This window comes from Strongylocentrotus purpuratus, unplaced genomic scaffold, assembly GCF_000002235.5.
Source record: "Strongylocentrotus purpuratus isolate Spur 01 unplaced genomic scaffold, Spur_5.0 spur5_scaffold_6, whole genome shotgun sequence".
Taxonomy (NCBI): domain Eukaryota; kingdom Metazoa; phylum Echinodermata; class Echinoidea; order Camarodonta; family Strongylocentrotidae; genus Strongylocentrotus; species Strongylocentrotus purpuratus.
Genome location: NW_022145612.1, coordinates 38,937,852 through 38,963,649, shown reverse-complemented (window position 1 = coordinate 38,963,649; position 25,798 = coordinate 38,937,852). Strand labels below are relative to the sequence as shown.

The following is a 25,798-nucleotide window of genomic DNA, read 5'->3' as shown; positions in this document are numbered from 1 at the left end:
TTACCAAGTATCACATAATAGGGAGCATAATTGATGATTGATCTGATAAAGGCTATAGTGGGTCTTCAACTATTTGCAAACAGCAGGGCCCTGTAGCATTAAGAAACATCGATGACTGATTGCTAATTTACTAAAGATCTATATGTACCATTAACCAATCTATCATATAATCAATGGCTAGACTTTGTGCACCGGGGGCCCTGGTATACTGGATTCTGTGATATAGTCTGTAATATTAGGGACAAAAACTACCCTGGACTTGCCAATCTTTGGACATTCCATAATTCTATCAGTCTGTTAACACACAGCTTTGCAATGTGTATAGAGTTTGCTTTCCATACTCTTTTCTACACCATAAGTGTTATTCATAAAATTGTTCTAACAAACTTTGTATAAAATATCTCTTCTATCGGAATCGGAGAAAAAACGAAATGGAGGGCCCACCTATGACTAACTGCATGAATTACATATTAGCCATGCACTTACAGAATGTATGTGATAACACCTATTGACCAGATGTCAATTTCCTTCCCATAATTCAGCTGCTTCAGAACTTCTGGCGCTACGTAACCAGGCGTGCCGCAGGCTGTCGACATGCCCTCCTGACCCTCGATCTTGGACAACCCAAAATCACTGATCATGATTTTTGAATCTTCATCAGGACTATAGAATAGTAGATTCTCTGGCTGTAAAGATAAGCGAGAAAAGGGAAAAGAAGAAACAAGCAACATTAATAATTATAATCCACTTTTGAGCACATTGTGAATGTAACAATGTATATGAGAACATATAAAGAGCTCAGAAAATATCATCCTGGCTTTATTTCCATCAAACTATGAATGGCAATTATTTTAACATTTTAAGGATAAAAGGTTGAAAAATCTCATAAAACTTAAAATGTAATGAAAAGTTTCATCAAAAAACAATTATTTCATTGTAAAGCATATCTTTATTTCTTACACAATTGTAAAATGCAGAGACAAACAGATTTTGTAAAGGTAAAAGATTTGTGTACATTGACTGAAGCAATATGACAGATAGCCTGATAAAGTCCAATAAAAATTAGAAACACATGTGAAAATCAAATTTTAAATATGGATATTACAGCCCAATTGCAAGTTAAGTACATCATGAGCGGCTTACTGAAAATCCTTGAATTACTTTCAAACATCCATAATAAATGTGAGACATCTTGTATATTACATTTTTACATTTTAGAGACATAATCAGTAAAGATATTCTTTCTTCCATTTTATTAAATATTACAATTCTTGTAGAAAAGAATGAAGTTGATTTTTTCAATGAATACAGCCACTAGAAAGAGCTTGACCTCATTTTGGCAATGTTAGAAAGTGCCTTTAACTCCTGCAGCTCTAACTTAATCCAAAGAGCTATAGGCAGTGCAAAGGTTAACTTATCTTCATCAGATCATGATGGACAAGATACCAGAGGGACTGCTTCTATAATTGCTTCAAATATTCTCTCAATACAACAGGATAATGAATGACCTGGGACTGTAGAGACAGGTAATACGATGGTCATGTATCTTAATCAGTGGCAATAAGGAATCATGTCGTGGCTGGGCACTGCCGACAGAACAGGGAAGACGCTCGCTCGCTAGCATACCAGATGGGTTACAGAGAGACATTCAACGGGCTTAAGAAGATCCACAGGGACTTGAATTACACCCACTCGTTAAGGCGTGGTGGAATCTACAGCGTTAAGGTGATGAAAGCTGCATTCTATAGCCATGGTTCATTTAAGCTTATCTTGTAAAGTAGGCATCACGAACAAAACGCAACAGGCAGGTAGGTGGGAGTTGCTGAGATCCTGATCTAGAAAGTGGTTGAACTTGTCTCGTTTCTTTTCTCTCAGGAAATGATAGACTTGTCGAGCCAATCTTGGAAAGTAAAACTTGACATTTGTAGAAAATGTAGGTTAATTGTATTGTCTAGACTGGAGAATGTACCTGGGGATAAACCTACTTTCATAACTCTGACAATAATCCACTCAGATAAGGCTAGATGGAGTATCTACTTCAGGACTCACACACGCATGCAAGATTTATAAAGGCGAGGTATGATGGTCAAATGGAAGAAGGTGAATTATTTGAAAAACAGTATTGAACAAAAAGAGCAAAAACAGAAGATGGATAAAAGATGAAAGAAGATGAAGAAGAAGAAGAAGAAAATCAACTAAAAAAAAACAGCAGCAACAACATCAACAAAAAGACCCTTAAAATGAAGTAGATTTTTTCAAAGCTGCAGGAGAAGAAGAAAAAGAAGAAGAGAAAGAAAAAGAAGAAGAAAGAGAAGAAGAAAAAAAGAAGAAGAACAAGAAGAAGAACAACAAGAAGAAGAAGAAGAAGAACAAGAAGAAGAAGAAGAACAAGAAGAAGAAGAACAAGAACAAGAAGAAGAAGAACAAGAAGAAGAAGAAGAACAAGAAGAAGAAGAAGAAGAAGAACAAGAAGAGCAAGAACAAGAAGAACAAGAAGAAGAAGAAGAAGAAGAAGAAGAAGAAGAAGAACAAGAAGAACAAGAACAAGAACAAGAAGAACAAGAACAAGAACAAGAAGAACAAGAACAAGAACAAGAAGAACAAGACAAAAGGAAAGAGAGAGAGAGACACACACACACACAGACACAGAATGCAAACGTCACTATTAGAACAGACTTAGGCCTACACCTCACAAACTTTTCATTTCAATTTCATTTCATTTGAGATACCTGTTTGTGAAGTAGATGGAAAAGTTAGGGGTTGAAGTGTAAGTTTAATATGATGGTATATAGTGAAGTCCTACCATGCACCTATAGATTCCATACAAGATTCCATTGAAGCCTTAACCCAGTCAACTATGAAAGAAGATCTTGTAATGAATCCTTTCAAAACTACTTAAAGGCATAGTCAAGTCCAACACTGTACTGAACAAATTAATTTTTATCTTAATAATATAATTGATTAAAGTAGATACACCTTGGATTTTAAAAATTATTTTAGAAAAATCATGTAAAGAATAATTTCTACAAAATTATGGATTACAAATAATTCTTGAATAGGAAGGGTGATGTCAAAATTTAAGAGGTTCCTGTTACACAAAATCAACATGAAATAATTCTTTTGAATTTGTTCAAGTTAAAGTTACTCTTTGTATAACATTATAGAAGATGTCCATGAAGGTCCAACAGACTTTAATCTAAGGTGCATGTTAAAAAGATTATTTTTGCATTTATCTTGTTACACCTTTAGGAGGGGTATCTGAGGAATGTAAAAGTAGAACAAAGACAAAAGACCTCACAAAGTTGGTGAATGTCAGCCTCCGTCAAATTCATATGTTCAAATTTAACTCAAGGAAAATACACCAACAAAAAACACTGACTGATCATAATGGGTAATTGAATGAGAATAAACTTCAATGAGAATATCAAATAACCTTCACAATTGTTTAAAAATAAACAGATAAATGATGCTAGATATATGGATATCCATTTAATATTGAATACAAACCACTGAATTGAAATATGAAGTATAGTCAATCATTCAAATTTCCCATCAATATTTTCATATGCTACCTCACTATCTACAAACCACTAGAAATCTACAAAGACTCAGACTTTCAACTTTTTTATACACAATTTAACAACCAATCTCCCTGTATATTATGGGCCATATCTCTTCCTCGATCATGCCACCATCCATAACAAAATTCAATAAAAAATGGATGAAATTGAACATTCATGATTCAACCCCCAAAACGCTAGACACCATAAAAACTAACAGCGTAATAATCCAGGGACGACAAGGCTGGCTGCCTGGCCTGGGTACATGTCTGTTCACATAGAGGGGGAAATATCGGTGTCATGGATCATGCCTGGATGGATCCAGTCCACTGCCTGTACTGTTTCCGTGTTGTACGCCCAATCAACCACAGACAATAACACGCCCTCAATGCTTAACCTGAGACAGTCCTTGCCTTTTATTGCCACCCTTGACGGGTGTATTATCAGGAGTTGCGCGCTCGGTGTGGAGCATGATATTTAAAACTAAAGAGTTAACAAAGATCATAGTGATATAAGATCCCTCATTAACTCCTTTGTTCTCACAAAGATTATGCAACTGTTATGCCTATCAGGTACTTAAGTGAAATATAGTGGCACGAAAAAGACTTGTTCGGAATGCAAATTGCATAATACTTATCAAAATAAAAGTCCTTTTTTAACATAACTTTAAGCCTCATCAAGATTACAGATGCATTTAATAGCTCAAAATCCTAACAATGTGGTTCTACCTCTGAATGACAAAATGAAGATTGTATGCATTTTATCTTCCGGAAGCATCTTGTCGTGCCACTATTCACTATGTTTCGCAAAGCAACTATGATTTGTTATTAAAAACTGATATATTGCTGAATTTAACCAAGGAGTTTTTCTGGTGACTACAAGCAGATTCTATCCTTTTCTACTAAACTAAATGACTTGCAGTACTTTCTCAGAGTACTTTTTTTTGAGGAGAATGATATCGTCATTTGAAAAAAATTGAAAACTTTAAATATGTTTTTAACAAAAGCAGGTTTTTGCATCTATTGGGTCCACTTAACTGTTGACGTAATTGATGCTGATGTGAGACAACAACACAGCTTAATTCCAATTAATCTGCACGTCACTACATCCCCATAATACTACCAGATCTTTGTTTAATGATTGATTTCCAGCATGATGGCCTATCTTCACAAATAGCACAAGACAAAATATATCATGGGCTATCTGCAAGAAGACCTTTACTGCCATTGACAATACATACACACGTGTATCTCTTAGGCCTTTCTTGTGGACAGCCAATGAAACACATTATTGTAGCCATGAGAACAGACCCTAATTATGCATCACACCTTGTTTGATTTCCATTAGTCCATTTCAGATTGCCAAATTGACTTTCACACCTCACGTGACATGTTTATATACTCTCTCATGAGGCCGCTCTTTACAGGTAGGCCGGCGCACTGGTACCGATCATCCCATACACGGATTACCTCATTAGTGGCTCAAGCTTTTATTTCAACTGGTTTTATGCCTTTGAATTACTATCACTTTTCTGGCAATTTTTTGTATAACTATTAGCAAATCCATCATGTTTTTTTTAGATTAACTTAATTGGTTTGATCAACTAAACTGAAATAATCTGACACTTGCTTGTATCAACATTATGTAAGGCCTTCGTGAGATGAGGGTCTTTGGAATTCATATTTTCTAGACAAGAATTTTATTACAACAAATTTATTGTTAAATCTTTACTTGAACCCTAACCCTAACCCTAATTTCACATGATTCATGTATACAATGGTTATTGATAACATGTCCATGACCCCTTCAACCGTTCCTGGCAAGTCCCTTCATTTATAAGTAGGGAGTATGAATATGAAATCAATGTGCAAGAGCATTCTGTGTTTTTTAAACTTTTTCTCTTCCTTCATTGTTTCTTCGTTATTTCTGCACTGCCTTTTCTTATGGTGCTAATACCACCTTATAACTCTTCTGTGCTTTACTGACCCCCCCCCCCTCCTCCTCTCTCATTTTAATGTTTCCCTCTGTCTACTTCTGCTTATTTACTTCAGCTTCTACACTTACTAACCTTGTTTCTCCCACTTTTCTAGATATTTAAAATCTCGTAATACTCAGTATTGCTCAAAGTCAAAGAAAAAAGGGTGTTGTTCATTGAAATCTATCAAGTTTATATTCTGTAACATGAGGTTGAAAATCAACTTTCATCTATAAGCTGGAAAAAAGGGCAAATGTAGGCCCAAAAGAAGAAAATATGTACGTGAGGATTCCGTTCATCTTGTCTAGACACGATTTTCAAGTTTTCAAGCGGCAACGTTTCATATCGGGCACTCGCCTCTCATGACTTATGGTATTGACAAAGACACTTGACTTGCCGCTCATCTTCAATACCATATCGGTCCACTTGTTTCATGTCCACCGGGGATGCTGGCATGCATTAAAACTTTTCTTTTATATCCATCATCGAAAAAGAAAGAAAACTTCCAACATCATTGGGAATGGTCAGAGAGGATGAGATTAAAACTTGTTAGCCCTCCGAAGAATAAACATCGGTCCTATCTTCCGCAATCATCGAAAGCGGTATCCTCAGGAGCGGTGATAAAAAGTGTAATTCGGCACACCTCAAATGCTGATAAGCAGTCTCTCGGGCCAGACAAGGGAGGTCATCACGGTTCAGGAGAGGGCGTGTACCCACGAGAAAGACCTTTGCCAATGTCCAGGAGAACCCCGGGTGAGTGTGGTGTACAACACTCAGTCACAGCCAAAGTATTTTAACAGAAGATGAATAGAAACATGTACAATATAGCCTGTTAAAATAATGTGATCACTCAATGGAAACACAATGTGCAGTCCTAATGAAAAGGTGCAGTCTCACTGTCTATATCTTAATTTATTGACCGTTGAGAGCTAAAAGGGCATCAAATCTAGGTGAAAATGCATTTAAGACCCTTTTGGCTTTCTGCAGACAATACATATATACTGTCTCTGACTGAGAGACAAGAAATTAACTCCTACGATTTTACAAAGTTAATGCACTTCTGGTTTTTAATAGATAATATAAAGGTTCCTTCATTTCACAGAGATTTGATGCCCTCCTAGTTCTAAACAGAAAGAGAAAGAAATTTGAAAACCTTATAGACAAGGGTTGTGATCATGTCCGGGTGGTTTTAGAGGCAAACACAACTGTACATTGCCACACTAAGTCCTTTGGATAGGTTTGTGGGACCAAGGTTCCTTGTTTGCGTATAATTAATCTACAAAGCATACTTCATTTTGTAGCATCATAGACAAAAACACCATCAATACACATTAAGCTTTTACTGTCTTAGCTCAATAATTATAAATTCTCCAATATAAACTTGCTTGAAGTTGCTTCCTTAATTGTTCATCTCTCAGGTTTTAAAAAGTCAATAATACATGGATTGTGCTTGGAGGGCGTCTGCTAAAGCGGTTATCATCAAAGATAGGCTCTTCTTTTGACGGTGAAGAATTTTAACGGAGCAATGGGGACAGCTCTGACATGAAAGCTCTTAGCTAATTGTGAGTGTGGTGCATGGTTGGCTAGTCTGCAGATTGGCTCTTAATTGACTACACTAAATGCCAAGATGTACATAGCTAGGGCATTGCTAGAGATTGGACGACTAGAAATTTCATATCTTTGGGGCTTGACACTAACAGGGCATCAAGATTAAATGACCCTCTAGAATTTCAAAAAGGTTTCAATTTTTTTCGCAATTGTTCCATTAATCGTGTTTACTTGGTGACTCGGCCTGTGGGTTTGAAATACAAAGTCCCTGGTCAGACACAACAATTTTATAACATGTAAGCAGGATCTGTTGGGTCAAACAAGCCTTATCTGATCTATATAAGATTGGTAGGTTTTGATCTGCAATACACTGCAATTTCACCTTCATTATTCTGTTCATAATATGATTTTAAAAATTTCAGGAATATGTTCCACCCGTGAAAACAGTTAAAAAGAACATATTGCAAATTATACAGCAAGTACAAGAATCCGAAAATGAGTGAGTTCAAGGCACATTTTTCCTCAAATTTATCAGTCGGATAGAGATTGTGGAAAATTATTCACAAGGCACAACAAACAAAACCAAAAGAAATACATTGCACCAAGCAAGCGAAAGTAACGTATCCCACATATAAAACTGATAGGCCGAGAGAAACTTGTCAAACAAGAGAAAACCATTACATGTGTATTTCACCCAGAGCATATCATACTATATGCTTCAAAGCCTTTGTCTGCCTATTCTAGCAAGGAGGCACTTATTTCAAGCTCCATAAATCTGCACGTGACTAAATAATTTATACTGTCTGCGAAGAGCCAGAAGGCATCAACTCGGAAGTACACGTACGACTTAAAGTTTACGTAGAACTGACTTTCTGCAGACACCATATACAGACACACCATATAGGCAGACATGCCATATCAGCAGGTTCTTGACATTATGCCACTCAAACTGTATGTTTTTCTTTCAAAAAAGTGAATTTTTCAATTTTTTTTTATTTTACAGTACATATTCCACAATGACTAGGCAAGTGAAATTGGTTCATTAATGCTTAATACTACCAATTTTAAAGGCAAATGTGCAATCAATCTTCCATTAAGAAATGTAATGGCAAATACAATTTATAACATTTCTATTTATAATACTAAACTTTCTATTGCGCTTTTGCAGAAGTTGTATGTATTTTTTAATTTCTGAAAACATGTTACCATCTACTTAAGATGTGCACCGTGTACTCTGGTAATTAAATACCATGTATGTGGTTAATGGCCGTTTGCAAGTATGAATGTAAAAACAGGTGAAGCAGAGAAAATTAGTCTTTGCTTTAGAGGGCACACTTCATGAATATTATTTCACTCATTGACTGATAAATCCTATATACCCCTTCCCCCTCTTCCTCCCTCCTCAGCCACATCTGTTGCTATTCTCTTTTGTTTCTGTTTTGCTTTTTTTGTCTCATCTCTGAATTATTAAGTAAAATTCAAGGCTTGTTCTAATGCAAAGGGGAGAATAAAATGTACAATACAACATCAAATATGCTTACAATGTAAATATTTTGCCTCAAGGGCTGATTCCCATACAAGAAGAGACCTAATGGATAGAAAGCTTTGCATGTCCATGCAGGCAAGAGCTCTGTTCATTTGTTTGCCCATATTAACATACTATAGATACCCTATGAAAACAGACTTATAGATTACACCAATAAATACATGAAAACTGAAAGCTCTTGAAAGCTTACAAGGATATATAGAAAATAATAAGAATAGAAAAGAAATAGAAAATCGCCCTACAAACAAAACAAAAGAAATTCTTTCTGTATGCATTTTGAAAGTGATCTATTTTGAAGGAGCTCAGGAAATTCACATCCATCAACCTGAAACATCTTCACAACATTTCTGAATCCCCTCGGAGACGACGGCCCTTCTCTTGAACTTTTGTGAGAATGACGTCACAGCCTACCTCATGGGTCATCAACTACATAAGCTTCAGTTTTATTTTTAAAATAGGCTTTTTTGTAGTGTTACCTTTTAGTACCACTTCTTTTCTTGGAGTTACCTTCATTCAGCCAGGGCTAATCCCTAACTAAAATATAGGAAGATTTTGTTGCCAACAAGTGGTCCATCTTGTAAACAGATTAATCATCATAATTTAATATGAATTCCTTTTCCCCTGTACTCTTGTTAATATAGAGCCTGGAATTTGACACAAATCAATAGATATTGAGATCTACCATAAACTTTTACTATTCAATATTCCTCCTAATAGCTACTGTAGTAGCTATGATGACAATCTACATCATCTTGAATAGGTCTGATACTTATCATATTCGCATGGAGGGGAAATGGGTCACAAGAAAGAGGAACAATGAAATCTATTACTGCATGTGCATGGGTGATTCATGTGGCTAATATTGAGTGTGAACAGGGCCGTGTGAACCTGTCTAATGTGAACACAGCTAATGGATGACTGGCTAGGATCACTGCTGCCAAAGATAAAAGGTTATCCATGGTCACTTTTTAAAGATATGAGGCAGCTATTAAATATGAGTGTCGAAGATGCCCATGTAGTTCTACCAGAGAGTACAATGTGGCTCATGTCGCTTTCATGAGTGTCGCAGGAAGCATGTGCAACACACTGAATGGTAGAATACCTAGGATTGCTGATCAATGCAAAAATGATAATGCTTAAAAATATTAAAGGATACTCCAAGTGTGAGGAGGTCCTACGTGAACGCAAATAAACTAATGGTTAACTGCCTAGATTGTTGCTGCCGATAGGAGATATATAGCAACCCATGAAGCTACTACATAAATGTGGTTCTTATATGGTTCCTATCTAAAAGGGTGGAAGAGGCCCATATGGCTACAATCTCTAACCGTAAATGAGGCCCGTAAGGCTATGATCTCTACCTTAGGTTTAGCCTCTTGTCGATGCCCTCGCGCTGTTGAGGTCTCTAAATTCTGACGAGCGAAGCGAGTCAGAGAAACCGAGGCGCTTGCGCGGAGGGCCTCTTGACAAGTGATCTGAATTATTTATTCATGAGACCCGATTTCCTACTGAATTATGCATGTCTAGACCGCAGCGATTGTGTGTGTGTACGTGTGTGTTCGGGATTGCCCAACTAGGCTAGTCTGCAAGCACAGACCCTAATTTGACACTTTATCAAAAAAATCATTGTGCCTTGAGAGAAGCCTAGCCCAGCTATCTACTTGTACCTACTGGTTTACCAATATAGATCAGGAGCAGCTATAGTACGTGGCATATGGTAGTCTTATAGTGCACACTCTCTTTTACGACTGACCAGGGTTTGTGCTTGCAGACTACAACTAGGCGGCCAGTCTCGCTCTCACGGAGGGAATTCGCACAGAGCGGTAGATATTACGTCATAGTAGCTCTCTCTGATTGGATGACTTTCACCGAACTCTGCTGGGTCGGAATATTCGCCAAACAAAGTAAAACATAAGAAATTCAGATCACTTGTCAAGAGGCCCTCCGCGCAAGCGCCTCGGTTTCTCTGACTCGCTTCGCTCGTCAGAATTTAGAGACTCCAACAGCGCGAGGGCATCGACAAGAGGCTACCTTAGGTTCTGTGAACGAGGACAAAATAGCTATGATCTCTAAGCGTGAACAGGGCCTATGTGGCTACTGTCTTTCAAGTGTGGACAAGGCCAATGTTGCCATCATTCCCCTGTAGCCAGGCTAGTTTGTGTGTTGTGTGGCAGCTTCGTCAACATTCATACTGTCACAACAAATGCAACCCACTGAAGTTGTGATTGTTGCACACGACATCTGGCAATCAGTAACCTTGTCAGAAACAAATGTCTCAAGGCAAGGCAAAATAAATTGGTTGCTGAGAGCCAGAAGATCCTTAAATCTGTGTAAAAATGGGATGAGTAAATGCCCTCAGTTCTAGCCTCTCAGTTAATCTAAATTTATCACCTGATGAGGACTACAAGGGTCTCATACCAATTTGAGGGGTAACACAATCACACATTAAAAAAAAATTCTGAATATCAACTCCCTTCCCTTGTAATTGCATTAGTTTGATATCTTTTTCAAATCTTTGTGTTCATTTTGGTTAGTCAAATACTGCTGTAATCTTGTAAATTTAATTCTGCCCTTTCAATTCAGGGATCCACAGTAGTGTTTTGTCATAAAGGGTCAAGATTGAAAATTCTATAGTCTGTAGTGGCCCATTTAAATATTGGAAGTTTTGGGGTTCTAAGTTCAAATTTGGGGGACCATCTGAACTAGACTTGTGTAAATGGAGAGTCCTACTGTGTCACTATGATAGCAATAGCAAAGAGCAGAACTGTTACAGAAAATTGGTTGGAAATTAATCTAGACAAGAACTATTTAATTTGACCACAGAGACTTTCTAAATGTCTTGCTCACAAGCAATTTCAATCCCCATTTTACATACCGTACCATAGAAATAGCGTTCAGATTATGCAAGACTTCACTGCAATGTTCCCTCATTTTAATAGGTGATACACAAGGCTCTTAAAAATCCCTTATATATGTATTCATTTGTTAAAGTCTTTGCGACAGTGTTATAGCTGTACCCTATTTAAAATTTTGAGTGCAGACATGGGCTACTTGTTATCTCCGCGTCTGCTGACTGACGGCCAATGAGTGACAGCTCTATCAATATATAGATGTTGTCAAAACAATCCAACCGCCCATAGTTTGTTTTTCTCTCGTCCTCCCCCCTTGATTACCTTGTCAAACTTTTTTTCACTGTCTGATGCCTCAGTAGAGGTTTGGCGATCATGTGAATTCTATGTTCTATAGTGCTAAATGTTAAAACCATAGGGAGGAAGGACGGACAATGGAAAATAAAGATAGTGAAAACAAAATAGCGAAAAAGAGAGAGAGAGAAAGAGAGTTAGAGAAAGAGAGATAGAAAGAAAGAAATAGAAAGAGAGAGAGAGAATGAGAGAGAGAGAGTTAGGCGGAGACAAAGAAAGATGTTAATATGTACATATATATTCTATCCATATGAATTCTATGTCTTATGATACCTAATGTTAAATCTATATGAAAGGAAGGAATGGAGAATGGAAAATAAAAATAGTGAAAACAAAATAGTGATAGAGAGAGAAAGAGAGAAAGAAAGAGAGAAAGAAAGAAAGAAAGAAAGAAAAGAGAGAAAGAGAGTGAGAGAGAGTTAAGCGGAGAGAAAGAAAGATGTTAATATACATATATAAGGAAATAGAGATAAAATGAAATAGAAATGTGTGAGTAGAAAAATTAGGATGAGGTGTGCTCTAGAGGGATCTGCTGTGAGGGAGTGAAGCAATCGAGTGAATGGCTGTTCACGGGTTTACTCACCCCACCCCCAACACATATTACGAAGCTTTTACATATTCTACCAGGGTTGCTTTACTTCAGCTGACTTTGGCCATTCAAAGTTTCGGAATGTACAAAAGAAATATCAAGTTGGTCAGTGAGTACTTCCTTGATTAAGTCAGTTGATTCTGGAAGTTTCACAAGTTTGGATTTAATCCCTCTTGAATGAATCTTTTGTTCACCATATGATGAAAAAACAGGCTTACTCCAGAGCTACCAAGTATCACACATTAGGTGTGACATCACGCATTTCGAGGGTCTGAAAATGCTCTTACGCACGACACGCGCGCTAGATTTTGAAAAACACTATACCTTATACGTGTGTTATACCCTTGCACGCGCGCTTGCGCGCCCAATCATGAAAATGTCACGCATTGCCGATCTTTGAACTTGGCGTCTCTGTTACTCTACTATCAAAATGAAATAACTAAACCTCTATTTTTCTGGGGGGGGGGGGGGGGCGACTTCAGTTCCCATACCATCCGCCCAGAATTGCCCCTCAGAAGAGAGGGAGCAACTAAGCCAACCTTTGAAGTGTCTCGACATGGTTTGCTGTCTTACAATCTCCTTTTAATATTAAGTTACATAATGCCAAAGAATAGGGGGGGGGGGGGAGGAATAGAAATTAGAGGTCACATGGAATGAATTTCTGTATAATTGAGTTTGTCACTGCAAACAGCACTCATTAGCCAGATGGGGAAAAACTGTGACCTCTATATAGTCCCATCTGCCTGCTTCTGTGTGACCGTTCCTCAAAACACAGCATGAACAGTGTGCACTTGTTCGAGATGAATCAAAAGCAATTTGGGGAAGAACATTCTCCAAACAGCACTACAAGTTAGACTGGAAGAATAGACAGACATGGTTACATCATAAACGGTGGAACCCATTAAGCCTAGGCCAAGCTTAATTAGGCTAATTTAGCCCAGGCTGAAAGAAAAGGTCATGCCTTTGATGCAAGGGCCCGCAGAGTCAGAGCATGGCGGGGCTTTGAAATTAATTGCTCGAGTACAAGAGATACAAAATCAGTATGCAACATTATCGATTGAAACAGACAGATGTTGCTTTCATATTGTGAAGCAATTACCATAACGGTGCCCTTGTTGCACATTATCTCTGTGTGCCGACTGTTTGAGAAAGTTATTAAATTTAAACAAGCCATATGTGAACACATTCCTGCCCTGTCAAGCTGGTGTATAGATCTGCTACATCTAGGTAGGCTACTTATCCTTTCTTTTTAGAATGGTTCTATGTTCTTTTTTTCTTTGGTTTCAGTTCCAGAATTCTTTACCCAGGATCCTCATGATCAAATATCTGACAAACAAAAATGAACAGGACCCTTTTTCATAGCCATCTAACATATCACAGGCTACTATTGCATTTTCATTGAGTCATGGCACAATAACACCAAAATCATAAATAGAACAGACAGTATAAGAAACCAAAAAATAAAGAACATAGAACCATTCTAAAAAGAAAGGATAATTAGGGCTATTTTCGGGTAATGAAATATAAGAAGAACTACTCTCTACTGACATTATCAATACTAGTCCTTTGAACTTGAAAGTTTATTACTTGAAACATGCATTTTAATGGGGAAATTGTGTTCAATTCAACTTATTTTGAATTGAAAAGTGCTTTCAAATCTCCACAGAATTTATATTTTTCTCTATTTTAGGATTTCAATTTTGTTAATCTAATTATTATAGCTCTACCCCGATGTTCACAAGAAAAAGAAAACACAACATCAGTTTCTTTTGTGGTCAAGCCTCTTGAAAAAAGAACCAATTATAAAAGTAATAACATACATACATCGAAAGGGCATTGTTTCAATGCTACACCGTAAACAGAGTCAGAGGCCCTTCCCATTCACATCAAGGTGCTTTCTAAGAATATCTATCCCTCTAATGAAATAATTATCGAGGTCCATGTTGGTACTTAAAAACATGAGAGCGGTAATGCGTTTGGCATTCAGTCCTACTAATTGTATTTCAGATGATTACAGGCACCAACTCATAACTGGTGCAGACGGAATGTTTGACATTCTTCTGTCTTGTTGGCTACACATTGAACTGTTGCCTATGCAAAGGTCCTCTTCGAAGACTCCACAGAGACGCCGCAGAGACAGACTTTGAAAGTCACATGAGCATGCAATTGTTGTTCATGTGAGTCTATTGTTTCATAGTGAGCTACATGTATCATAATGATCACCGAGGGCAGAATTGCAAAATGAATGGCCGCAAATATCCACTTCTATATAGTGGATGCTCCAGATGGCTATTTCAAAGTTTTATAGCTTTTTCCAGGAGATTCACTGATAAAAAGTAAGAGAAAATTCTTCCCAAAGGCAGTTCAGAGCTTTAATCAACAAAAATCTTGGATCCTTCATAAAAACAATCCAAAATGTCAATGCCATCTTCTAGGGCCGCGTGTGACCAACAACCAAGATCATAGGAAGAAAGACTGCTGGAAGAAAAACCATTTATAATTATGCAAGTTCTATCCACAAAGTTATAGGGAAATAAAGTTGATTACTGAAAGATTCCAGGGTCCTGTATTGAGGCGCATGCATTCACCATCTTTAGCAGCTCTCTGTTAACATGAGAAGGAAACATTTTTAAAAAATTCCCTGATACGTTTAATTTGTAAGCACTCCTGGGGATGCTATGAATGATCCTTGTGATGTAGCCACATACAATAGAACTATTGCTAATACTTTTTAAAACGATTATATAAATATCATTTATACCAAAGCATTGAAGGCATTTGGAAGCCATATGGGTGTACCACAAGGGTCTTTTACAGGAACACTACTATTCTTTAAGGAAACTTAATTGAAACTTGAAAGAACATATACATGTAATTTTCTAAAATGTTTACATAAATAATTAGTATAAAAAAGTAAATATCCCATGCTACAAGTTCATGGGAACCTTCAGACCATCTATAAATTTTCACTAATTGTCAGAATGACATGTCTTTTGCAGGTTTGCTTACCTTGAGGTCTCTATGTACGATTCCTTTGCCGTGGATGTACGTGGTAGCTTCAAGTATCTGTTTCATTATCTCACTGGCATCTTTTTCTGTGTAGTTACCTTTGGTCACTATCCTATCAAAGAGTTCTCCACCTGATACTCTGTAGATCAAGATAAAAATAGAGGGGGGAAATTGCTTTAAAACAAAAATTAAAACAAAATGCTCTAGTTGTGATGTTCATGAACTTCAAACAATACTCTAGATCGACACAAAAATGTGGGAAAGATTTTTTCTTTAAGTCATAATAGGCGGTGTCACACAGAAAAATCCCTTAAAAAATACCTTGAAAAATCCTTTCAAGGGAGAATTTTCTTGCTTCGTTAGAGGATTTTTAATGGGATAATTGATGACAGACAGCAATTAAGAGGATAACCAAAATCCGGATAACTAAAATCTGGATTTTTGGCCTCTGTGTGACACCGCCTAATGATCCCATTGTGATGAACATGAATTTCAAACATGTTGAAAATTCTGTAAATCAAGACAAAAATGTGGAAAAGAATGGCTTTAAAAATAGTCACAATGCTCTCATTCTTACAGACATGAATTTCAAACAGGTTGATCTATGGTTGCTCAGATCTAAAATTGTTCAATGCATACATGAATTAAAAAGAATAAACAGCATTAGTTCTCTCTCCCTCTTTCTGATCTCTTCCTCGCCCTTCTTCTGTTTATCTCCACCCTCCTGATGTTATATTATCCTATATTAATTACAATGTTATCCATATAAAAAGGAGCATATAGCTCAATTTACAAATGAATCAGTTCATTTTGATAGCAAAGATGCTATATGAAATGGAATGAGGAAAATATACACATAAATTAACAAGATGTTTCTCTTTTTTCCTCTATTTCTTTCTCTCTCTCTCTCTCTCTCTCTCTCTCTCACTCTCTCTCCCTGACACATACATTCTCTCCCTCTCATTCATCGTTCATGTACAGTTACAATACAACTTGATATCTTATTATTTCTTTTCTCTAACGTCTCTCTCCTCTCTTCGTCTTCTACTTGAGAGTGAGTAGTACATGGACTGAACGATGCTCTTCAGGAAAGGAAAGGATTTCAAAACAAAGTGCACAATATCCTCCCGCACACTTGGTACTAATATCCCTCCACTTCAGGCCATAAACCAACGTTTTATAACTCACTCAAATCAGTTACCATAGAAACCACGCATCACTTCACTTCCTATCAAAAAACTACTAAATAATCCGTCTACTTGAGTATGAGTTGAATAAAAATGTGGTTTTGTTGTTGTTGGTGCATTAGATTTATAAGTAATCTCAGGCATTGGAAACATGATTGTTTTACATAGGGATAAACTTCTTAGGTAAAAGCAAAGACGGTCGTAGAGTACAGCTGGCTTGACATTGCACTATACTTTCTAATACAGTGGAAACCCACTTCATTATAAAAAGAAAAGTGGAAATTCTACATGTATGTGATTTCGAGAAAAAGAATAGAAAATCATATTTTCCAGTTCCTTTTAAGTTCTAAAAAAGCCAGATTGCCAGATGTTGTATTTTCTTCAACTATATGTACACAAGGTTTCTTCAAAGGATAACTATGTTGCTTAAAAAATTGTTTATTGCTTCTCCTTTTTTTAAAGACATTGAAGGCAAAACATAATCATTTTCACGTATACATTTCTCCCCCTGATACTGGTTTGAAATATGATTTGTGTAGCTTTTCATACAAGGTCACATGATCAAGAGGCACTTGACTGGCAGGGCCAAGGTTTGAACAATCAGTCCATATTGTATGTACATACAGTGCAAAAGAGTTATCGGTATCCTATTTTGGCACTGTTTGTATTTTTCATGCAGCAAAATATTTGAATTTTAACTGTCATGTCTTATGAGGTTTGTGTAAATTCCATGTCGTGAATGTTTCTGGTTTTACAGCATTGATCATATGGGACCAGCTCTATAAAAAGCTTGATGTCATTTATCTGCATCTTATAAGCCTTGGTCATAAAAGGCCATTACAAACTGCTACGAAAGCCGTACAAATGATTTTCAGACAATAGAAATTCGGGAAGACAATAGAAAAACAGGGAGATTAGTACAAAATTATCGTTTGTACGAACCTTTGTGACCGTAGCATTAAGGTGTTATCAGGGAAAAGGACTGGTCTGCAGGGACAGATTTAAAAAAGTTCCATAAAGCCTTGAGCTTGGTAAATTTGTCAGTCTCTAGCTGGCTATATCAAGCAAATTATGTACAGGGCCTATGTGCAGAGTGCAGTCTAAAGTCTCGCAGTTCAGACCCTGTGCTTAGCGTTACATCCGACAAGGTCAAGGCTTTGTTCCGCAAACTAGGACAGGATAGTCTTCCAGCCTTTTCACACACAGCTAAAATTCATCGTATCTAGAGCTGATTAGTTTAAAGCTGTTTAACTCAACAGTTTTAAACAGCTTTAAAGAAAAATGTCCCTGTGTGAACATCGTTTATACGGTGTTCGGATAGATATGAGGTCGCGATTCATACGCCCCTCAAAACAGGCTGCAGATACAGAGTTTGTATCTAGAGAGCTTGACATTTTGTGTGTGAACGGTTATACGTGTTTAAACAGGATGGAGCGTGCGCTTTGTTTGATATGACCTGACCTTCAATGCGCAATGGCACTACTGCGCATTTTAAGAGCAGTAGTTAATCACGAAACGATTAACGATCGCAACGAAATTTCTGTGTGTAAATAATGTCGTATGTAAAGCTGATTAGTTTAAAGCGCTTTAAAGTGATCAGCTTTAAAGAATTTTACTTGTGTGTGAAAAGGCTGCTAAACCCTGGGTGTACCTCCTACCCCTCCTATCCGTCCTACTTCAACGTTTCTTCCCACATAGCTGGCAAGACAGCCTGAAGTGAATGACCTCAGAACACAAGGGATAATCAACGAACACGATCGGCCATCGATCTTTGAGGTCGTACATCATTAGTTGATCCATGCACGCTCAAGCCACGAGACCTGCTCATGAATGCCTTCCAATCCCTCTGCTGTCACTAACTGTATCATTTTATCAACCCTCCCCCCACTCTCCTCCTCCTTCATGTACATGGAAAGGTTAACGCACTCTTAGCCACCTCATCTACTTTGTTAACCCACTCCCTACTGGAACTGCTTCCTGTATTAAACAGAAAAGGAAATATGATCTTTCGGCAGTCAATTGGTTAATGTATAGTATACACTGAAAATGAGCTATATACATAAATTAACTAAAAACTAGATGGAATTCGACTGCGCGCAGTCGAAAATGATGCCTCCGTCATAGAGCAATTTTACAAACCAAAACAGAAGAAATTTTTCGAATTCAAGTTCAATTGTAATCCATTGACAGGTTCTCAGAAAATCGTGATTACAAGCAATTTCTCATATACATATATGACCCTTTGATCTTTGACCTCATGACCCTAAAATCTACTCAGTTCATTGGCTCTGCAAGATGTCCTGAGTTAAATAGTAATCCATCTGTCAGTTCTAATGAGAATGCGTTCACAAGCTATTTTTGCATACATAATGAGCCCATGACCTTTGACCTTTGACCTTATGAACCAAGAATCTACTCAGTTCATTGGCTCTGCAAGTAACATACATGACCTAATTTTGGCAGGAATCCATCAATCGCTTCTTGAGATAACGCGGTCACGAGCTGTTTTTGCATACATAATGTGCGCTTTGGCCTTTGACCTTTGACCTCATGACCCCTAAATCTAATCAGTTCATCGGCTCTGCAAGTAACATACATGACCTAAGTTTGGCAGCAATCCATCAATCGATTCTTGAGATAACGCGATCACGAGCTGTTTTCGCATACATAATGAGCCCTGTGACCTTTGACCTTTAACCTCGTGACCCCAAAATCTAATCAGTTCATTGGCTTTGCAAGAGACATACATGACCAAAGTTTGGCAGGAATCCATCAATCGGTTCTTCAGATAACGCGATCACGAGCTGTTTTTGCATACCTAATGAGCCCTGTGACCTTTGACCTTTGACCTCGTGACCCCAAAATCTAATCAGTTCATCGGCTCTGCAAGATACATACATTACCAAAGTTTGGCAGGAATCCATCAATCGGTTCTTTAGATAACGCGATCACAAGAACGGGACGTACGTACAGACGTACGTACAGACGTACGGACGGACGGACGGACGGACGGACGGACGGACGGACGGACAACCCGAAAACATAATGCCTCCGGCTACTTCGTAACGGAGGCATAAAAAAACAACTATAAATTGGTATTGAGCCAAAGGAAATGAGAAAATTCAGTAGTCAGCGGGTTAAAAGGTACTCAAATGTATCTCCAAAGTACAATAGGTGATTTGAGAAGCTCTACATTTGAACAATGATCTTGAAATCAATATATTGTCATAAAGTGTTAAAATGCATGAGTTGAAATGATCATATTCACATGCTCGCCAAAGTAAATTATTGCCCCTGCATTATAATGCTATACCCCTTGGTTATGTCTCAAGTCCAAACTTGCATACATTGGTTGTTGCTATGTTGGGTAATCCCCATTTCAACAAGCAACCTTAATGGTCATCAAGTACAATCAGTATACTCAGTTTATGAAATACAATTTACAAAAATAAACCAGTCTATTCCTTCTCATCCAAAAGCCCCTAAACCTCAATCTTAAAAATGATCAATCCCAAATCCCAATCGTAAATTGTGAGCAAAATAATACAAGTACAAGGTCACAACATTCCATCTCGAACCACTGTTGATTGCAAATATTTCTCATCTCTTTCAACCCCTTTATCTTCCATGCTGTCATCACCTTGTCCATCCACTCCAACCAACGCACTCTTTTTTCACTCCTCCTACACGTGCATTCTCCAATCCACCCGCCTGAGGGGCCACCCATCTCATTGGAAATTGTGCAAAGATGACTATCTACAGACAGACGTTCAGACCAAGTGGGACCCGAGGATGTCAAATATCAATTCAGGTGCCGGAGAGAAAGATTATATTTATGACAGGTTGTAACTGTTTCTCCCTCGACACTGGCTCCCATGAATTTTTTTCACTTTCAAATTGAGTCACTATTTTATACTGTTGCGCTGCTGATGACCATATGCTTGAAAGAGAGGAATGTTCATTGACAATGATAATAATATTAATATTTATTATGATAATAATGATTATAATAATAGTAACAACAAGAATGACAATGACAACAACAACACTAACAATACAGTACCGAAGCTGTGACGTCATAAAAATCTACTTTTATAATTTCTCAATTTTTTCTTCATTTTCTGAAAGAGCATAAAAAATAATGTCCAAATGTCGAAAACCAATTGAATATGTTAAGTATTTGCTGAGATATGACCATCTGAATGAAAAAATTCCCCATAGGAACTCAGTGTTGTATGCTCTGGCTCCTAACCATTAGGAGCCAGAGCATATAACACTGAGTAACCATAGGACATATATTCATTCAGATGGTCATATCTCAGCAAATACTTAACATATTCAATTGGTTTTCGACATTTGGACAAATTGAAAAATTCTAAAAAATAGATTTTTGATGACGTCACACTTCGCCACTCTATAATAATCATAATAGTAATAATAACAATAACTGTTTCTTATAAAGCGCTTACCAATTTCAACGTAACTGACCTAAGTGCTTACAGTATCGTCACCATGGTAACTGGATTCTATTACAATTCTGCAGGTCGAGTGCACACTCTATATGGATTTTTAATGAACAATAGAGATTTTTTTTTTTCATTTTATTTTGAGTGCAGACTTTAGGATGATCATTACTACAACGGTCAAATTGTAGGGATAATACAGCAGAGAAGTTACAGATAATCATCTGTTGACTAATACCAGATGCTGAGTGGGTGGATAATATGAATATTTTACCCTTGATTTGAATATTTGAAGACCAAGGTGCGAAAGAAGAAAAAAAAGCAAGATGGTGGAATTGACAATATTGACCTACTATGGCATTCAAAAGAGAAAAAAGGGTTTGGTTTACTCATTGGTGTAGAGAGTGTTTTATTTTACACGACACGAGGGAACTTGAGAGTGGGCGAACGAGAATGGGCAATCATCGTCTTGTCATCTTTTCTTCATATAATGCTGGTGGGTCAGAGCTTTAGTTTAGGTTAGTAAATAGCTCCCTAATCATAGCAGATCGTGATGTGGGGGAATACAACGTGACAAAGGAAAAGCCTTCAAACAAAAGTAGAATTTATTATTTTTTAAATGACTTTCGGCAGGGGAAGATGAGGAAACTTGATGTTGCTACTCAATTGAATTAGTAAAAATATATGAGTAATAAAATGATAATGTAATGAATTGACTTTCCCCAATGTCTATGGATTGTAATGGGTAATGGATTGTCTATTGAATCATTTAATTGTATTATTGAAGTAGTGAAGTGAATCAGTCTTTTGAGAGTGGTTTTCACTACCGGTAGTTAGTGTGGATATCCACTCCCTACAAAGTGATTTCTAATACGACTCCCCCCAAAAGTGGATCGTCACTCCAGAGTAGCACATCCATGGCCATGATGTCCTACGGCAGCGTCAGTGACTGATGAGTTGCGTGGCTCTGTGTTATCGTTTCATATGCAACTGTTGATAGGAACATACAACTGTATTCCTGATTTAGCAATAGAAAACAAAACAATAACCCTGACATTGAAAAAATAATATGGGGCCTTCGGGGGCCGCGCCAATGAAACTTATGTGCGCATGAGAGGGCGAGAATGACGTTCATATTTGGCTTGCGTCATGTCGCCCGCCCTGGACATGGAATAAATGTCAGTGTGGTAATATGATACCAGGGTTGCGTCCAGGGATGTATCGATTCATCATGTGACAGACCATGAAGTTATACAGGTAATTAACATTTAAACTGGTAGTCAAAATAGATGAACCTTTTTACTAACAGGAAATTCAGATGACGTATATGCATGTATGACGCTCCCAGGTATCACAACAAATGTGGAGTAGCATCCTGCACTACCTGTTTATATGTCACATGTTGCCTCTGGTGCAAAGGTTCTTTTGAAGAGCCAATTTAGCAAACTACCCTGGCATTTACAGGGGGTTACAATGCTTGCGTTCACTACATAGAATCACTTGATTCAACCATTCCCCCCCCCCCCCCCCCCCCCCGTAAAAAAGGTGGAGATAGGAATTAAATGATTCGTACTAAAGTTGTGTAGAACACTAATAAACTATTTCATTTTTGACAGAGCAAAAATGCAGACTATATGTGTAATCTCAAAAAAAAAGGGGGGGGGGAATGACAACTACAAATTGTTTTGAAGATAATTTTCAATTTTCAAGCAATTCCCAAAAGAGCACAAGTGTATAGCCTTATGAGATATGAAATTGCAATAGTTGATAACACTGATGTCAGACGGCGACCAAAAGGTGAATGGGCTAGCAGAGTACATGTACATTTAAAGTGTACCAATCACAAAAACATGTTTTGCTCCGGATGTTTGTAAAGAGCCCCATGTCACTAAACTGTATTCAAAATATACCACAAAAACTGCTACAAAGAGATATTTCAGTTTGTATCTCAGTAAAAATGAAAGCGACTTATAGAGGCGACTTATTGAGTAGACTAGACGCATAGAATATTGCATGTATGGACCTCAAGTCGGACTTGCGTTTAGTGCATGGGTTTTTGTGTCATTTCTTTTTACTTTCTTCATAATCCTTAAATGTTAACCTATGGAACGTTGGGTAATGTTTTTTCAAATCTTGTTTTATACATTGTAGATATAAACAAAATTATTACAAAAGGTGAGTAATGCACTTTAACACTACACTTGCGTAATCAGACAGGTCTATATCTATATCTACGAGAGACATAGACAAATCTGATAGATCAAACAGGTGTGTTAGATACCTAATCAAGCTATATCAGGCTGACTACTATAGAAACTTCTCACATCATCCAATACATAACAAACTGCTTACATCACATATATGATACATGATATCCATTTTTCGTTTAAAGTACACTGTAAAAGATTACAAATCTTCTTGGAGTTTTTTCTAGGATCTACCTCATATAGATCTCCCATCTTCTTGTAATGCTCAACAAAGATTCCAGACTGCAGCAAACACATGCACACCTTCTTTCAAAATTGTACAACTAAAACTTAAAAAAAAATAAAACGTACCCTCGATTAAAAACACAATCATTAATTTGATATTTGTACATTTGTGTACATTTCTTGTAAATTACTTATGATAATACCACCTGTTTGGAGCTAGAAGGGCATTGACTCATAAACTTTAACCCAGAATTAAGGCGCTCCTGGCTCTGATTAAAAGATATCTTTCCTAAGGTTCTCAAATATAGACAAAATGGGTACAATACAAATCAAATGGGGGTAAACATCCCTTCAATTGGGTATACGATTGTTGACACGTCTTCATGACCAATTTGTTTAACTTAAACAATCTATAAGGAATCAATGATTAATTAGAACACATTGCATTCTTTCCAAAAGTAGAATGCAATTGTTTTTAACAGTCCTCTCTTGTGGTCAAATTGTGTATATAAGTCTTTTACAATAATTAAAGAGAAATAGCCTACTATATATAGAAACTTCAATTAAAATGATTACGGTAGAATGCGTCGCAACAAGAAAATTGTCTATAAATAAAAATGGAGGAACGATTGATACAGATCGATTAGATGTATTCCTTTGGAGGAGAGGCCCTTACAAGTGAATTCACAGGAATGAAGCTACTTCTGCTTCAGTGGGTGCCCTGGAATTGGATGTCTGTGAGCTCTCGCACATCAATGCACACAACATCGTGACTTGCCGACTCTCCACTCCCATTATATACACTGGAAGTCCTTGTTTTTTAGAGGTAACAAACGTACGCAAATGTGACTTCTTAATTGAAGGTTTTTGTATGGTTGAGATTTTCATTAAATAGAAAAGAGTTCCTAAGGTTTAATTTAGATTTTAAGTCTGCTGAGAGCCAGAAGGGCATTAAGTTGTCTCCATTTGCACAAAGTTATTCCCCTTCAGGCTTTTGATGAGTTTTAATCATAAAAAAGTGGATTTATCAAAAAGTTTACTAGTGTACTAGTCAAGCATTGCTCTACAAGACAAAGATTGTCCTAGAGTTGCCTGACATAGCAATGATCAGTGCACATATTTCAGAGGGTGAATGCTGAATAGATTCATACATGTACGTGTAAATCACATATTAGTTAAAAAAAAACGAGTCATTAGGGTTTCTGGGAAGACACGTCCTTAAATTTGAAAGGCTACTGACTTTATATCTACCTTAGATGCTTTGAAGACAACATAATATGTTAAGATTAAATTTTGTTACAAAATTGGGCTTTTTATGTTGAACTTTGTAATTTCTGTATAAATCCAATCAATATAAGATAGACATTCGTTGTTTTTTTTTCGTTTTTTTTTTTTTTGGGGGGGGGGGGTTCAAGCTTTTATCCAACACTCCCTGAAACTTCCACCAAACTTATAACTTATAACATTATCATTTACCTCCTTCATGATATTTGTAAAGATCTAAATTATGAATTAATTTCATTACCATGCACCTTTAACTGTTCTTAATTCTTTCAGGTACTCTGTAAAAATGCATTTCTTTCCTCAACCATTTCAAACATAGTTTCTACAGGTTATGAATCATGAAGAAATACACAATTAAATGCCATTCACCAAATGACTGATCACACTGCAACAAAAAAGTCTACACTCCTCTTTAAATATGTACAGATTCAATAAAACTATGAATTATCTTTGTAATTCTTCATTTACCGGTAAGTAGATAAAAAGAAAGGAATACTTACAATTCAATAACTAAATATACATGCATCTTGTCTTCAAATATGTCCAGTAGAGCCACGATGTTCGGATGATCTATTCTGTAAAGGAGAAGGTAAAAAAGGAAGGAATAGAGAAAAAATGAGTGATTATAGTAATTATTCTTCTATGTACAGCATGCATACCCCGGTTTTGAAATATATGAGTGGAATAGAGTAATGTACTATAGTACCATCTCATGTAGTAGAAAGCCTATCATTGAATATTGCAAGACAAATCTCAAGAAATTTGACCATCCAAGAAAGAAGAAATTTGACCTCAATGAATTCTTCAACTGTCCATGTTCTAAAACAGCTGCACGTGCAGAGCCTTTTGAACAGAACACAATACATCTACATAGTTGCAGACAAGAAAATAAGGTTTTAAGTTGACTTCAAAGGTAGGAATCCAAGGTAGGTACAGTATTATGATTCATGGAAAAAAATACTTTAAACATTTCGGGGGCTACTTTTCAAGCTTGCTTGCATG

The 25,798-nt window shown here is 37.0% G+C and overlaps 1 protein-coding gene across 1 annotated transcript in view; it reads right to left on the bottom strand.

The window, feature by feature from the left end:
- Positions 1–25,371, bottom strand: part of LOC115929968 (calcium/calmodulin-dependent protein kinase type 1D-like) — a gene marked incomplete at its 5' end in the record, with an annotated part of 54,665 nt that extends 29,294 nt beyond the window's left edge. Inside the window, 3 exon segments of the mRNA XM_031000175.1 lie at positions 487–686; positions 15,431–15,569; positions 25,297–25,371. Coding sequence (XP_030856035.1) covers positions 487–686; positions 15,431–15,569; positions 25,297–25,371 — 414 coding nt within the window.
- Between the last annotated feature and the right edge of the window lie 427 nt (positions 25,372–25,798).